General features: G+C 38.2%; 2 protein-coding genes and 1 long non-coding RNA gene across 6 annotated transcripts; 1 reads left to right on the plus strand and 2 right to left on the minus strand.

The window, feature by feature from the left end:
- The first annotated feature begins 919 nt into the window (after positions 1-919).
- LOC131552445 (uncharacterized) lies at positions 920-16685 on the plus strand. Of its 2 annotated transcripts, none has more exons than XR_009273983.1 (3): positions 920-1175; positions 1594-1744; positions 16087-16685. It is a non-coding gene; the product is annotated as an uncharacterized LOC131552445 (long non-coding RNA). The 2 variants fall into 2 exon arrangements; XR_009273977.1 differs by having other exon boundaries at positions 1611-1744.
- On the minus strand, positions 2958-7292 carry ccsapa (centriole, cilia and spindle-associated protein a). Of its 3 annotated transcripts, none has more exons than XM_058792629.1 (4): positions 7134-7290; positions 6138-6523; positions 5743-6047; positions 2958-4539 (listed from the first exon to the last, which is right to left on the minus strand). In XM_058792629.1, exons 2-4 carry the CDS (start codon positions 6499-6501, stop codon positions 4360-4362), a joined length of 849 nt encoding a protein of 282 aa, XP_058648612.1. In that variant the 5' UTR covers positions 6502-6523; positions 7134-7290; the 3' UTR covers positions 2958-4359. The 3 variants fall into 3 exon arrangements, with proteins under 3 accessions (XP_058648612.1, XP_058648688.1, XP_058648582.1); XM_058792705.1 differs by lacking the exon at positions 7134-7290 and adding an exon at positions 6646-7012; XM_058792599.1 differs by having other exon boundaries at positions 2959-4539; positions 7088-7292.
- On the minus strand, positions 9942-14513 carry acta1a (actin alpha 1, skeletal muscle a). The gene is made up of 7 exons (XM_058790978.1): positions 14361-14513; positions 13098-13237; positions 12667-12991; positions 11951-12112; positions 11671-11862; positions 11399-11580; positions 9942-10450 (listed from the first exon to the last, which is right to left on the minus strand). The coding sequence occupies exons 2-7, from the start codon at positions 13224-13226 to the stop codon at positions 10307-10309; spliced, it is 1134 nt and encodes a 377-aa protein (XP_058646961.1). The 5' UTR covers positions 13227-13237; positions 14361-14513; the 3' UTR covers positions 9942-10306.
- Positions 16686-16728: the final 43 nt, after the last annotated feature.

The following is a 16728-nucleotide window of genomic DNA, read 5'->3' on the forward strand; positions in this document are numbered from 1 at the left end:
ATTGACAGCTCTTCCATCCCCATGTTGAGAGAAATCATGAGTAAGCTTGGCGTTGTGTGCGCTGTCTAAACATGATGTTACTGTAGTTCTAGACTAAATGTGAACATGCATGTACTCATCTCACTTGCACAAAAACAGATTCAGTATTCCTCAAAATAAATTAAAACAGTGCAATGTAAACCTGCAATAATTAAATGTATTAAATAACACGTATTTTATGCATTAAATCCCATTTTATTAACCAATATCTTTGCTGCCGACCTTCGATGATCCAATTCAACCATATTAATAAGCAAAAATGACTAATGATAAACATGACATTTGTTTTTCTTTCTTTCTTTCTTTTTTTTATTGCTGAAGAGTGTTGAACTTTCTTCTCCTGCCTTCTATGCTTCATGCAATCCAGAATGACTGAGGCTTATTCATTTCACTTTTTGTGTGAAAGGGCTTTAACATTTTCCAAAAATAGACATTTTTATTTTAAAAACTAATTAGCAAGCAAAGCCCAGATGAGAAAAAGTACTGTAACGCATTATTTTCCATAAAAAGTAACTAACACAATTAGTTACTTTTTTAGGGAGTAACGCAATATTGTAATGCATTACTTTTAAAAGTAACTTTCCCCAACACTGCCTGTGATGTCATATAAGACACGTGACTGTCGCGTGCTGCTGATGTGCTCGACAGAAACGCTCAGATCGGTCAGTTAGCTCATTAACAAAACGATTCAAAACAACGACTCACTGATTCATTTGAGTCATAATTATACTGAGTCATTCATTCAGTTAAATTAAAATCTATTCGTATAGCACTTTGCACAGTAAAAGTACTCTAAAGTGGTTTTACGGTGTCCAAAATAATTCTGTTTAGCTCATTCTAAAACCTAAAATAGAAATAAGGACAATTTTGTATTTGAATTTTGACCGCGAGCATTTAAAGCGACAGTGCGCGCTAATAATAAACTGACCATATAGTCCGTTGGTGTGGACAATCGTTAGCGTAGTTAGCCTATGTATAATCGTCCTTGGTGTGAACGGATCTTAAAATATGTGGTGTAGGCCTATGTTATCTCACTTGAAGAGACATGCACGTTTTTTTAAAGCATAAATGATACTTTTTGAAGTGGCCCCTGACGGTTATGTTTGCTAAAACGGCTGCTAACGGTTTTTCGACAGGTAAACTCATATAATCGGTAGTTAGCTAGTTGTTGTCTTAAGGAACTTGTTAACAACATCTACTTATTTTACCTCGTTTATAGTATTATAGTAACTTTTAGTTCAGTAAGATGTATTTTTTAGAGTGTTTGCTCATCTTGTATAAGCGTTTTCAAGGCGTTTTCTGTCAAAAACTCAGAAAATGGTTTTAAGATGTTTTGATTTTGAATGTAGGCTATGTAAAACTCCTTTCCAAAGATGTTTATAGTTATAAGTGTTTAGTTATATAAATACAGTTATACATCTAAATATAGATATAGATATGTATAGTAAATATATAAATCTAAATAGATGTTTGTAGCAACACAACAGATGGTTTCCAGATGAAGCGCTCTTTAACAGACATTATCGAGATGTATTTGTGTGCTATCTTTCACAGTCTGCTCTCTTATAAAGTTCAGTGGTCATCAGAAGCTTCTGCAGGGTGCTGAAGATCAATGTGGACAGGTGTGTTACAGCTGCTCCTCTGGTTAATGGTCTTCATCAGCGTCTCCCAGGGTCTGCTGAGTAACGGGAAGGAGCTGAAGGAGGTGCGCAAGTGTAACACGAGTGTCTAAAGTTTCATACCTCTGAGCACTCAGAGCCTTTACCAAACGCAGCCGGCACAGATTAACCAGCCTTAGATGAGAAAACTAGCAGCAAATGTTTGTTTAGACACATTATACCAGTAAAACAGAACTCTACACACTTTCTGGCACATCTCCTACACACACACACACACACATTGGTTTTCTGTTCTCTATATCTCACAGACGTGCAGCTGTTGGTGAGATTAGACTTTTAGCAGGTGTCTATTTATAGTGCGGGATAAACAGATCACAATGGCACGTCAGCACTTCTGATCACGCTGTTTAACGGGGAATTGAAAACAAAGACATACACTACATCATGGCATGATTCAGACCTCTGGGTCGTCTGCTGTCCGTCAGCAGGTCCAGACTAAACCTCAGCTGGCCTCAGAGGTGGCGAGATGATTTGGACCGTGCTGCAGATGCCTGACAGTTTGTGGCATATGTGCAAATAGCTGGATACTCTTAGAAGCTCCATTAAGAAAAACAGTTAGAGTGTTGACATAGTTAACATTAGACACACACAACGGGGTCCAAAAGACCACATTGGAAATAAATGTTTTAAGGTTTGGAAATGTCAAATTGATTAGAAGCATTTAATTATTTTAGTTCCCTTGTAAAAAAAAAATAATAATTAAAAAAAGGATTCCAAAAAGTACATTGTTCTAATTAGAATTTCTATCATAATTTGGAGCCAGTCCAATGAGATTCTTACAGGACTTGAGATTCCTGAGAATGTTTTTTTTTTTTTGTAACTGGGATCCATTGGCATCCTGTTTAAATCATTCTCTTTAATGTAAATTGTCTCAGAAAGCAAGCTGCTGCAAAGAAAATGAACAGGATAGGAACAAAATCCTTTGTGTCATTAAGTCCTGTAGGAATCTTATAGGAATTGTTCCAAAATATGATTCTGGACTTTGAAATTCTAATTATAGAATCCTGTACAATTTTCATATTGGAATCCTTTAGGATTTTAAAATGATTTAAAATAAATGTAAAATTTTTGTTCTAAACTAATTTTAAATTATGAAAATAACTATATTAAATCAGAAAAGAACACAAAATAACATTGTCACTATAGTGCATTTAGACTTTTGGACCCCACTGTATTATTTGATAAAACAAAATGCACATTTACAAACTATACAATACAAAATTAATTAAATGACACAAAGTATTATGGATGTAAATGTCATTAAAAAACATAAAAGATGTTTATTCATACCTTTAAAGTAAGTTACACTGATGTTTAACATATTGCTTTGTGTGATATTGTGATTTATGAACATAATATTGAAGAGACATGATGTTACTCAAACATAGTTTATTCACTGCAATGCATTAGGAGTATTTCTGTTCTGCAGATGAAAATATATCTACCTGTGCATGTTCTCATGTACAAATACAGTGGTCAAAATGTAAACATTGCTGAAGAAATTCAACAAGTTAGCATATTTCATATGCTTCATTCAAGAACATCAGCGTCAAAAGCCTTAAACAGAATGAGTTTCCTTTTATGAAATCATAAGCAAGTGAATAACTGAATGAATAAATAAATAAGTCCAGATAACAGGCAATCAGTTATTAAGATAAAGAGCAGAGGAAATGTCCCCCAGCGAACCATGTAGGTTCAAGTAAAGCGTCACGGCTCATTCAAAGTGTCTATGACACGATCAGTGCTGATGCATTGTAAATATCACAGAAAAGCAAAATATATACATGTGAGCAAATATGAATTTTCATACCAAATCTGTGCTCTGATAAATAACTCAATGCATAATGAATGATCACATTCACAAGAATCAAATGATGGCCTTCGACTAGCCCTCAATTATTTTTCCATCTAAAAATATTAATTACTTGACATCTTTGTGCAAAAAGTGATTAAAATGATGACTATTGGTGATCGGTGAGGAAAATACACTTTTTTAGAAAACATTTCACGACTTGCACAGCACTGCACTTCTAACACGGCCTCTCAAACACAAATCCATTGACCATGTGATCAATTAAAACAAACCAAACATCAGTCAATCACATTCAAAAGAACAGTGAGTTTTACAGCTGGCATTATAATGACAGGCAGGCTGGAGCGTCTAGAGTAACATTCTGGAAAGATAGAATAAACAATCATCCGAGTCAGAAACAATAACTGTTTGGTCCTCTCAGAAATGAATTTTGATTGTTAAATCCCAGCAGCCCGTGTTAAAAGTCAGAACAGAAGATCTGAAACCTTCTAATAACCACCAAACACTGAAAATAAAATGACCATTAAATTCCAACAGAAAATATTAAAACTAAGTATTTGTGATTCCAAATGTGTTTTGGTGTAATATTCAAATGTTTGGTCCTTAAATGCATTCATAACAAAGTGATTGTAGCCAGCATCAAAAAAATATGACTTATTTTAATATTTTATGAATAACTGCATTTCATATCGAATTTAAAGGAATGCGTTTAACTTTTTATTCAGTTTTTGTTGTCAATTGTCCAGTGCCTTCTCTAATGGTCCTGTAGTGCTGGTTTGGGATCTTTTTCTTGGAGCCTCGTATCAAATCCAGCTCCTGGGTCAGCCTCTACCTCAGTCGAGCAGAGAAGCAGCGCATGTACTCCGTCATCCAGCGCTCGTCCGCCACACTCAGTGCTGATCTCCGAGACTTCTCCGGGTCAGCTGACCTTGCCCGCCGGTGGTCTGATGATCTTCCACCTTTTTTAGCCTCTCTTCGTGTCTGGACGCCCACGTCGGCCCGATGAATCTGCAAATGAATTCAGATATATTCTGTTTCTAGGATCTCTGACTCGACTCATTTAAGTTTTCTACACTGATGAAATCCGGCTCTTTAACCTATTAAACTTTTGTAGGAAGGTAATCTGACGGTAGCTTCAGGATATCACTGCTCTACGCTGAATAATTCACCGCTTCCACGTGTGGAGTCAGATGTCACACAGTGCTTCATTCCACTGATTAGTACACGGCTGTTTAGTCTCTTCAAAATTCCCCTCTTTGTTTGTATCATTTATTCAAATCTGGTAAAAACACACTCATGCTCACTTCTGCTAATGGATACCCATGCAGCGAAAAAAAATACAGTGCAGCTTTTGAAAATATTATTTGAATAATAATATTGAACTATTTTAAATATTTATCATTTATATGTCAGCGAGCCAACATATAGAGCCGTTGCGCTTTAGGTGACCCGAATTCGAGTCCAGGCTCGAGTTCCTTTCCCAATCCTGTTCCCCCTCTCTCTCACTTTGTTTTCTGTCAAAATATAGTCTACTAATCCTAATAAAAGGCAAAAATGCCAAAAATTAACCATGAAAATTTAAAAAAAAAAAAAAAAAAATATATATATATATATATATATATATATATATATATATGTCCATGTAATATGAGAAAATATATTAAAAATATCAGAAATATAAAAAAAATGATTAATAAAATGATAATTAATTCCTTTCTACTAATGACTATCTATACAGCAAAAATAAATAATAAAAATATATATAAAAGCAAAATAAATACATAAAAAATATAAATTCTAGCCAAATTGAAGTTTTTAATTTTCTTTAATATATGGCTACATAATTCAATAATATATTGAAAAAGAAATCATATATTTAACATATAAAATATTTTTGATTATAAAAATATATTTAATACCTAGTGACATATTTCTTTAATATATATATTTCTTTAATATATATATTACATTTTTTTCTAAAATTTGTATTATAATAAAACATACTTTAAAATATATTTACAAAAATTATATGAAAACTTTTTTTGCTGTATGGGTACAGGACGTTCTCATGGCAAATTTCTGCATCTGAGGTAATGATAGGCTGCATGTAAAACTGTAAAATGTTTTCATCTGGACTGAAAATGAGAGTAGTTTTGATTGCCTCTAATATCAGATTCGATACAGAAAGCTGCGGTTACTATCAGGCCTCACCTCTCCAGCGGACATAGACGCTCTCATATTTGGTGTCCTTCTGTCCCTGGTCTCAATGTGCCTTTCTGCCCAGTCACAACGGATAAAAGACCGTCTGTTCTCACGGTTGGACGTCTGCTCCTTGGTGTTGCCCGGTGGTTGGCTCTTGGCCCTGGATGGTTTTCTTGATACGGATAGTTGAGATTTATCACTATCCAACTCCTTATTAGGGTAGCATGGCTCTGAACGGGGCGCCCGACGTCTCTGTCGCCGTTTTGGATTAGATTCTGATGGCCCGTTAGGAGTCACATCTTTGTAACCATTCTCTGTGACAAAAGCAAAATGAGTGGTTCACTCAAAAATGAACATTTAAATCAGGTTTCAATCAAACTGAAGCTTACAAGATATGAACGTACCCAAGGGAAGTGAGCTTTCCTCGGTTGCACTAGTATCCGTGTGAACTTCTCCATTCACCTGTGGCTTCGAGGAGTTCAGAACCTCTGCGTTCTCGTTCTTGGACTCTGATGAGGATATGTAGTGTTTGGCATTTGAGACGTTCCCCTCCTGCTGTTTGGGACTGGACCTTCCGCTTGAGTCAGACCCGCTGTCCCATCCGTCCGCAAATAACGGTCTGTGTGTCTGCTCCATCAGCCTCCGCGTCAGTCTGTATTTCACAGAGTCCTCGTAAGATTTGGAGAACGTCTCCCACTTGGGATCTCTGAACTTCTTCATGTACTCCGTCCGGATCTTCTTGGACATCATGTTGTTATTGGAAGACATTTCGCCCTGCTGAAATAATCACCTACGGAATGAACATAATAATGTGTCAGTCTTGTCTATGCACGCTCGCATACTTGATGTCCCTCTGTTCTTAGTAGTACATAGTACGGATTGCGATGATTTTAGTGTTTCAATCAGCCCTACCGTGCACGGAGGAGAAGTGCATTGTGTTATTCCAGTTCTCCGGTAGAGTAGGTTACAGCCCAGTGCCCACATTATTTATTTATATTCTTTACATAATACATAAGCCGATGTCACATTTCTAAAGGGACATTTCCTACGTTCTTGGGACGTTTTTAAGACACGTTTATCGTATGATTAATAAATTGCGACGATGCTTCCGTCGCGTTTTTACGAGCACGTTCATGTATCCCTAATCATAATCTATCACAACACACTGCATTAAATGTAGATGCAATCGTATTTATTGTTATTAAGAAACTGGTAAAAATCATTGAAATATTATTCGCTGAAGAAAACCGTCTGATTACGTTGGCAGCGCACTATGTTTACAGGTCTGTCTTCACCTGCGCTGAGTATGTAGGTAAACACTGACTCGGATAAATGTAAGCGCTTTAAAACTCACCCACTCCTTTCTTTCCCGTTCCTTATGCTTTAACGTTTAGACGTACATTTTTATTCTTACGTCCTTATGAATTCCGAATACACCTATCCATCACTGTTGAGCGCCTGCTGCGTAGTAGAAAAACAAGCCTCGCTGATATTACGGCTTTGGTGATTTACAGTGCGCATGCGCACGACATCACTTAGACTGCCTGAGGACTTGATGCGCAAATACGCACGCACAATCCAATCTACCGTTTAATTGATCCTAATTTGATTATAATCGTCTACTTTCTTCCAGTCGATATAAGTTGTTAATTATTTGTGGAGTTAGTTTGTCTTTCAGCGTTTTCCTAATATTGTTGTAATGGGAAAAGGCGAGAATATCATTTGTAACAGGTGACAGTTATGATAATACATTTCTCTCATTACTAGTGATGAAACTTTCTCAGCGCATGCGCAGAAAAGGTCTTTGTCTGTCAGGAAAATATTTTAACTCAAATATGAAATATGAGGTATGAAAATTTTGGGATGTACAATCTGCCCTTCAGCTGAATCTCATATTGATTTTATCTCTGTGCTGCTGTGTGTTGTGTGCATGTTAAAAGTTAACATGAATGACTGACGTACTTATCAACAACAAAACATTTTATGGAGGTATGGTAACCTTATGAAAAGTAACCATGGTTTTATGATAAATAAAACCAAAAAAACAAGATACTATAGTTAAACCATGGTAACCATAAATTAACTACGGTTTTGCTACACTAACCATAGTTTAACCATGGTGATTTGTAGTAAAACTGTGGCTATACAAATTCAATATGCCAGAAAAACCAAAAAAACATGGTTATTACACTTTTACTATAATAATAATGCAGTAAAACCATGGTTAATTTTCATAAGGGCACGTTGTTGGTATTACAGGGTCATAGTATTACCCATACTACCGTAATACCATAGTACTTTGGTTTAAAAACATTTTTCTTTACAGCTCACAAAAGTTACCATATAAAGAAGAAAAGTATTCAGTAACTTAGTATTAAATCAGTACTGTAATACCTTTTAGGTTTATACAGTATCTCACAGAAGTTGAGTACCCTCACATTTTTGTAAATATTTTATTATATCTTTTCATGTGACAACACTGAAGAAATGCACTTTGCTACAATGTAAAGTAGTGAGTGTACAGCTTGTATAACAGTGTAAATTTGCCGTCCCCTCAAAATAACTCAACACACAGCCATTAGTGTCTAAACCGCCGGCCACAAAAGTGAGTACACCCCTAAGTGAAAATGTCCAAATTGGGCCCAAAGTGTCAATATTTTGTGTGGCCACCATTATTTTCCAGCACTGCCTTAACCCTCTTGGGCATGGAGTTCACCAGAGCTTCACAGGTTGCCACTGGAGTCCTCTTTCACTCCTCCATGACGACATCACGGAGCTGGTGTATGTTAGAGACCTTGCGCACCTCCACCTTCTGTTTGAGGATGCCCCACAGATGCTCAATAGGGTTTAGGTCTGGAGACATGCTTGGCCAGTCCATCACCTTTACCCTCAGCTTCTTTAGCAAGGCAGTGGTCGTCTTGGAGGTGTGTTTGGGGTCGTTATCATGTTGGAATACTGCCCTGCGGCCCAGTCTCCGAAGGGAGGAGATCATGCTCTGCTTCAGTATGTCACAGTACATGTTGGCATTCATGGTTCCCTCAATGAACTGTAGCTCCCCAGTGCCGGCAGCACTCATGCAGCCCCAGACCATGACACTCCCACCACCATGGTCTGGGGCTGCATGTCTTCAGCAAACTGTTTGCGGGCTTTCTTGTGCATCATCTTTAGAAGAGGCTTCCTTCTGGGAAGACAGTCATGCAGACCAATTTGATGCAGTGTGCGGCGTATGGTCTGAGCACTGACAGGCTGACCCCCCACCCCTTCACCCTCTGCAGCAATGCTGGCAGCACTCATACGTCTATTTCCCAAACACAACCTCTGCATATGACGCTGAGCATGTGCACTCAACTTCTTTGGTCGACCATGGTGAGGCCTGTTCTGAGTGGAACCTGTCCTGTTAAACCGCTGTATGTTCTTGACCACCGTGCTGCAGCTCAGTTTCAGGGTCTTGGCAATCTTCTTATAGCCTACGCCATCTTTATGTAGAGCAACAATTCTTTTTTTCAGATCCTCAGAGAGCTCTTTGCCATGAGGTGCCATGTTGAACTTCCAGTGACCAGTATGAGAGAGTGAGAGCGATAACACCAAATTTAACACACCTGCTCCCCATTCACACCTGAGACTTTGTAACACTAACGAGTCACATGACACCGGGGAGAGAAATTGGCTAATTGGGCCCAATTTGGACATTTTCACTTAGGGGTGTACTCACTTTTGAGGCCAGCGGTTTAGACATTAATGGCTGTGTGTTGAGTTATTTTGAGGGGACAGCAAATTTACACTGTTATACAAGCTGTACACTCACTACTTTACATTGTATTATTAGTATTCAAGCTAATAATATATATATATAATCTTTATTAGCTTATACTTTATATCATAACACCAGCTGTGTTATGATATAAAGTATCAGCTAATAAAGATTATGATTCCTTTATACAAAGTATAAACTGTAAGATTGTCAGTGCTACTGTAATGCTTCTGTGATTCATTAATTGTCCCATACACATTCATCCTCCATTAGAGACCACTTAAACAGCCCAGATGGTTTATAGCTGTCAGATTACAGACATAACAAGACTTTGTGTTGTGTTAATCATCTGTAAATCATCGGAGAGGTTGGCTTAATATTGTTTAGTCTGTCTCAGTGTGGGCTGAAACCTAGTATACTGTATACTGAAATGACACATTCATTGACGAGTACCATGTTTAAAAATAGATTTTCAGTTTTATTTGTCTGTTGAAGTGTGAATTGTGTTGGTCATCAACTGAACCGGGTGTACAGTGGAACGTAAGTCAGAGTCACTGGAATCTAAGATAGCGGGGTCCTTCAATTTCAAACAGCATTCGCCAAAATACCAAGCCATGGAAGTCAGTAATAAATACATTTGTGTGCAATGAGAGCGCTTGGTATTTTTCTCTGCCTTGACGTTTTCTCAGTTTATGCTTTTACTGCTCGCTCCTACGTCATAGATGTGCATAAATGACGACTGTAGAAAAGCTGTCCACAGGAGCAATGCATCATCACTTGGTTCCTGAGCAGGAAGCAATGATAGGATGGTGAGCCAGGCGCTTAGAAGCACTTGCGGTGGACGATGCTGGGGCCGGCTTCATCGTATTCCTGCTTGGTGATCCACATCTGCTGGAAGGTGGACAGGGAGGCCAGGATGGAGCCGCCGATCCAGACGGAGTACTTGCGCTCAGGGGGAGCAATGATCTACAGAGGAGGAGATCAAATATTACTCAGAAAACCAGTCTGCGGTTTTAAAGGGGTCATGAGCTGAGACATCAAAATTCTCTTGATCTTTTGACATATAAGAGGTTATTGTACTGTAAAAAATATCCTGCAAATTTCAGAACTCAAAACTCTCTCATTAGTCTAAACAGCTTATATTGAAGGCAGTCTGCCAAAATGACAGCTTGTGGAATATGCCACTTTTCTGGCGTAATAGGTGGCTAAGCATTGCCTCCGCAGAAGAGTCTGATTCTACATCGCTGCCTGTTTAGCCCTGCCCACCGATTCACACATGTAGTGTAAACAAGAGCGTCAAACGCAGGTCTATGCAGAAACTAAACGATAAAGATGCTCCGAAGACAACAAGACGCTGTGCAGGGCAAAGTTGTGGAAAAACAGTGTTTGCGTTGTCTTCCTTCTGATCCCAACGTAAGGAAGGCGTGAACTTTATTTTTAATGAAGATCCAGACCGTCAGTAAGAACTTGGTCCTTTGTTCACTTTATTTTACCAAAGATTAGTTAACAAACGAAGCACAATTCGATGTGGGATTTTCAGAAAGATTGAAACTAAAAGAGGATGCAGTGTTGGATATATTGGATCCGACAGTAATATCGCAACACACGAGTGTAACTGCTTTCATTACGTGATCACTATTGCTTTATCTGTTATTACAGATTGTTTGATATGTACTGAATATTCATGCATTTTAACCTAAATCACAGCATCATCCATCTGTGAAGGACATAGGCTGTCAATGTGTTAGCCAATCATAGCAGTGAGGGAGGTCAAAAACAGGACAGAAAATAGCTTATTACTTCTAAATTATGATGGTTTTTGATATGAAAATTTTTGATAACATTATAAGTGGAGTCAACATGGAAAAACCAACCCAGCAAAACCTTGAGTTTTATTGCTCTAGGCTGTATTACCTTGATCTTCATGGTGCTGGGAGCCAGGGCTGTGATCTCCTTCTGCATACGGTCAGCAATACCAGGGTACATTGTGGTACCACCAGACAGGACGTTGTTGGCATACAGGTCCTTTCTGATGTCAATATCACACTTCATGATGCTGTTGTAAGCGGTTTCGTGAATGCCGGCAGACTCCATACCTGTGCAGGTGTTTTAAGAAGAGCATATAAATGGTTGGAGGACTAAAAGGTAAGACAACAACAGATAATATCACATGTTTTCAAACATACCAATGAAGGAAGGCTGGAACAGGGTCTCGGGGCAACGGAAACGCTCGTTACCGATGGTGATGACCTGACCGTCGGGAAGCTCGTAGCTCTTCTCGAGAGAGGACGAGGAGGCGGCGGTGGCCATCTCATTCTCAAAGTCCAGTGCGACGTAGCAGAGCTTCTCCTTGATGTCACGGACAATCTCACGCTCGGCTGTGGTGGACGACAAAGCAAGAGTTGTTTATTTGGTCTGTTTCACACATGCTAGAAATATGCCTGTAAAAAGTGACCAGGTACACACCGGTTGTGACGAAAGAGTATCCGCGCTCGGTCAGGATCTTCATCAGGTAGTCTGTCAGATCGCGACCAGCCAAGTCCAGACGCATGATGGCGTGGGGAAGAGCGTAACCCTCATAGATGGGCACATTGTGGGTCACACCATCACCAGAGTCCAGCACAATACCTAATAACAGCCGGGAACAATACATCAGTCAGCAAGAACTAACAGTAAGCATGTTTGAATGCATAATTAGTCACAAATGTGACCCTGGACCACAAAACTAGTCATAAGGGTCAATTTTTTAAATTGAGATTTATACATCACCTGAAAGCTGAATAAATAAGCATTCCATTGATGTATGGTTTGTTAGGCTAGGACATTATTTGGCTGAGATACAAATCTGATGCAAAAGATGCAAAAAAAATCTAAATATTGAGAAAATCGCCTTTAAAGTTGTCTAAATGAAGTCCTTAGCAATGCATATTACTAATCAAAAATTAAATTTTGATATGCTTACGATAGGAAATTTAGAACATGATCTTTACTTAATATCCTAATGATTTTTGGCATAAAAGAAAAATCTATAATTTTGACCCATACAATGTATTGTTGGCTATTGCTACAAATATACCCGTGCTACTTATGACTGGATTTGTGGCCCAGGGTCACAAATATATAATTACAGTTGCTTTGAATGCACTGTGTGTAATTACATAAATGTTGGCATGTTTTCTTACCGGTGGTACGGCCAGAAGCATATAGGGACAGGACGGCCTGGATGGCCACGTACATGGCGGGGACGTTGAAGGTCTCAAACATGATCTGGGTCATCTTCTCACGGTTAGCTTTGGGGTTCAGAGGGGCCTCGGTGAGCAGGGTTGGGTGCTCCTCAGGGGCCACGCGGAGCTCGTTGTAGAAGGTGTGGTGCCAGATCTTCTCCATGTCGTCCCAGTTGGTGATGATGCCGTGCTCGATTGGGTACTTCAGGGTCAGGATACCTCTCTTGCTCTGAGCCTCGTCTCCAACGTAGGAGTCTTTCTGACCCATACCGACCATCACACCCTGAAGGGGAGCATTGAGTACAACATGATCAGAATAGCCCAAGAGAAACCCATACAATCATTCTCTCAATGACAAATACAAATCCAGTAAGGATCTCTGTATGTACCTGGTGACGTGGGCGGCCGACGATGGAAGGGAAGACGGCCCTGGGGGCGTCATCACCGGCGAAACCAGCCTTGACCAGGCCAGAGCCATTGTCGCACACCAGAGCTGTAGTCTCGTCGTCGTCACACATCTTGATGGGTTCTACAAATAAAGTCAATGAGAAAAAGTCAATGAGGACACTACAACCCAGACAACATCATTATCACTCAAACTGATTATTATAGCAGTGTTGGGTAGTAACTAGTTACATGTAACTAAATTACGTAATGTGTAATTAAATTACAGTTATGAAAATGTTAACGATTACAAAGGGGTTACATCTGATTATTTTCCAAACACACCCGCATACAGATTTAATTGATTTCTTTCATAAATTGCATTCTAAAATATGAAACAGCAATGTTTCAGGAGTTTGGGACAATATGACACATGCTTATTTGATAACTGTTTTATTTCCTACTTGGGTTTATGTATTTGCTTTATTTTTTAGATTAACTGTTTTTTTCCAAGGCATTGATAGATGGCAGTGTTTCCTGTCATAGCTATGCAAAGATTTGATTTAAAAAACAATAGGCCTATAGCTATTAAACTAGGCTATATCTCATTATGAGTTCAAATCTGTATTTACCTCAGAACGATCTTAAAGTAAAAAGAGGTGCTAAAGTCTGATTTTGTGGTGGCTATGCTTTAAAATTAAATTATTATAATCTTAATTCAAGTAATGAAGGATTTTGAGAGTCTGACAGTAATCAGTGTTGAGTACTGTAAGATTAACCCTGCCTGCTTTACATGTTTGAAAATGATTAACTGTTGAAAACATTAGAAATTCAGAGTAGGCTAATCAAAGTAATCAGTTACATTAATAAAGTAATTGAAATAGTTACACTACTTATTACATTATAAATAGGTTTAATAACTTATTAGCCTAAATTTCCACTACTAAATAGCACAGTGTAATCTGAATGAAACGATGTAAGAAAACAGTTCATTTTTTTATTGTCAAATACGATTTGTATTTCCATTTGCACCAATATGATCAACTGATCGTAAACATATGCTAAATAAAATGTAATTGTTAAAGATCACTGTTTTTTAAATTAAATGTACAGGCTATACAGAGAAACTTTCTATGATATCAGTGCAATAGCCTAACTTAAGTGAAAAAAGCGAAAGTCAAAAGCGAAACATTAGCGTCAAATCCTTCCATTCACATCGTAAAGTTTCCAATTCTGAATCGCTGTTCTTATTCATCTAGTTTACTTACCTGTGGCTGTTTGTGCTCAGAGTCGCGAAGTCAAACAGAAGTGCCTGCTACACAGTGACCCGCGCACGTACCATCTTATATACACCCGTCCTCTGCTTTCCTGCTCTTCGGACAACCATTAAGGAATGCCCGTGCATTCGAATGGAATTCTTCCCGATCCTCGTCCATATTTGGGTGTCGGTGGGTCGAGCAGAGGGGCTCCATATATGGCGCTCCAGACCCCGAGCCACAGCGAGCGGGCGGGCGGGCGGGCGCAGGGCCACCATAAGAGTGGGCTCAGAGGCCAACACTGGGCGTTTGTGGACTAGATCTCAATATAAGGGCATGACATTGGGTTATGATTGTTTATCATTCAATTTAACCAGTCCTCAAATGAAAATGTCAATGAATTCGAGCTATACATTGGATGTAATACAAGTTGCTTTAGATAAAAGTTTTTGACAAATGTATAAATGTAAATGAAAATAGCTTATTTTTCTGTGGTGGTTCATTGGACCACAAAACCAGTCATAAGGGTAATTTCTGAGATTTATACATCTGAATAAATAAGTTTTCCATTGCTGTATGATTTGTAAGGATAGGACAATATTTGGCCGAGATACAACTATTTGAAAATCTGGAATCTGAGGGTGCAAAAAAATCTAAATATTGAGAAAATTGCCTTTAAAGTTGTTCAAATGAAGTCCTTAGAAATGCATATTACTGATCAAAATTATTATATATATATATATATATATATATATATATATATTTACAATAGGACATTCATAAAATATCTTCATGGAACATGATATTTATTTCATATCCTAATGGTTTTTGGCCTAAAAGAAAAATCAAAAATCAATAATTTTGACCCATACAATGTATGGTTGGCTATTGCTACAAATATATCCGTGCGACTTAAGACTGGTTTTGTGCTCCAGGATCACATTTAGGTATTATAGACTACTTTAAATGATGACAGCAAAACCAGGTGTTATTAAAAATGTACATTTTTGCAGTTTATTAAATCAGGCAAAATAAGATAAATTGGTCCATTTTTTTTAAAGTCAGTTGCACTGACAAAAAGTGGCTTAGTTTGCATGAATGTAAAGCCTATAAACATGGCTTTTCTGAAATAAATTTAGTCAGTCTGTGGCACTGGGATAACAGTGTTCTCTTCAACTTCTTCCTTTCCCAAGGGGAGGAGAATCTTGGAAAATCTCCTACTTGAGTCTGATATATAACTGAACAATGCAGTTACCATATTAAGCCCTTAAAATATACCATCATCATCAAAAGAAAGATGGCAATGTATTTTCTTCAGCTTGTTCATTAGCTGGCATTATTGTAAAGAAGTGCTGTGAAATCATGGTTAAAATATCACCAATGACCAATATTATCAAAATAGACACTCAGCAACCCTCTCTGCCTTTCTGAGAATAGGAACAGGATATTATAATGATGTTTTACCTTCTTTTATTTGGAGATGATTATTAGACAGTCATTAGATGACAATTAGACAAGCATGACCCTGTGGGCATCTCAGTGAAGTTTGATGCCAAGCCTAATGCCTCATCATAAACAAGCGAGTATCATATTTCCTCCTCTAGTTCCAGACAGTTTATCTAGTGTCCTTCGGGATTCCAGAGGCTCCCACCCCATATAGGGTGTCAGAGAACCCCCATAAAGTGCAGCTTATTTACTGTGGACGCCACTAATTTTACCCTCTCTCCCCTATTTATAGGAGCTCGGGAGACATTTGCTTCTCCATCAGTTCAGCTGCTCTTCTCACACCAGCTGCTGGAGGACGGAGAGGAGGAAGACAGAGTGGGAGCGACAGATGAGTGAAAGAAAACAAAAAGACCTTCTCAAATAAAGCCTTGCCCAATATGGACACTTAAGCATGTCTGGATTACTGCATTAGATATCCAACCAATTGGCATCTGCAAGCAAATGCAGCCAAAACTTTTCTGAACCATCTGTGTACGATATTAAATTTGATAAACTAGTGTTGGTGATGCATGAAGTCAGCTGAACAGTCCATTAATGACAAACACAAATGAGCTTCATTTTGAATGTTATATCTATAGTTTTATCTTTTTGTGAAATGTGCATGTGCTTCTATAAAATGGTCACCTTAATGCAACTTTTTGCCTGCTCAAAATTCAATATAAAGACACAATTTTGCATAAAATCCAGACTTATCAAAGCATAGATATAACTACTGAATAAATGCATTTATGCCACTTCAGAAGCGCTTCTGTGTCACATTTGCAGAGTAAATTTGGCTTAATTTGATATTTTATCTAATGCAATGATGTTCAGACATCTTAGAGTGTGGCCTAACAATCCAAATACTTTTGGGTTCACCATCTTTAAGAAAACA

The sequence above is a fragment of the Onychostoma macrolepis genome, chromosome 01 (genome assembly GCF_012432095.1).
Source record: "Onychostoma macrolepis isolate SWU-2019 chromosome 01, ASM1243209v1, whole genome shotgun sequence".
Classification (NCBI taxonomy): domain Eukaryota; kingdom Metazoa; phylum Chordata; class Actinopteri; order Cypriniformes; family Cyprinidae; genus Onychostoma; species Onychostoma macrolepis.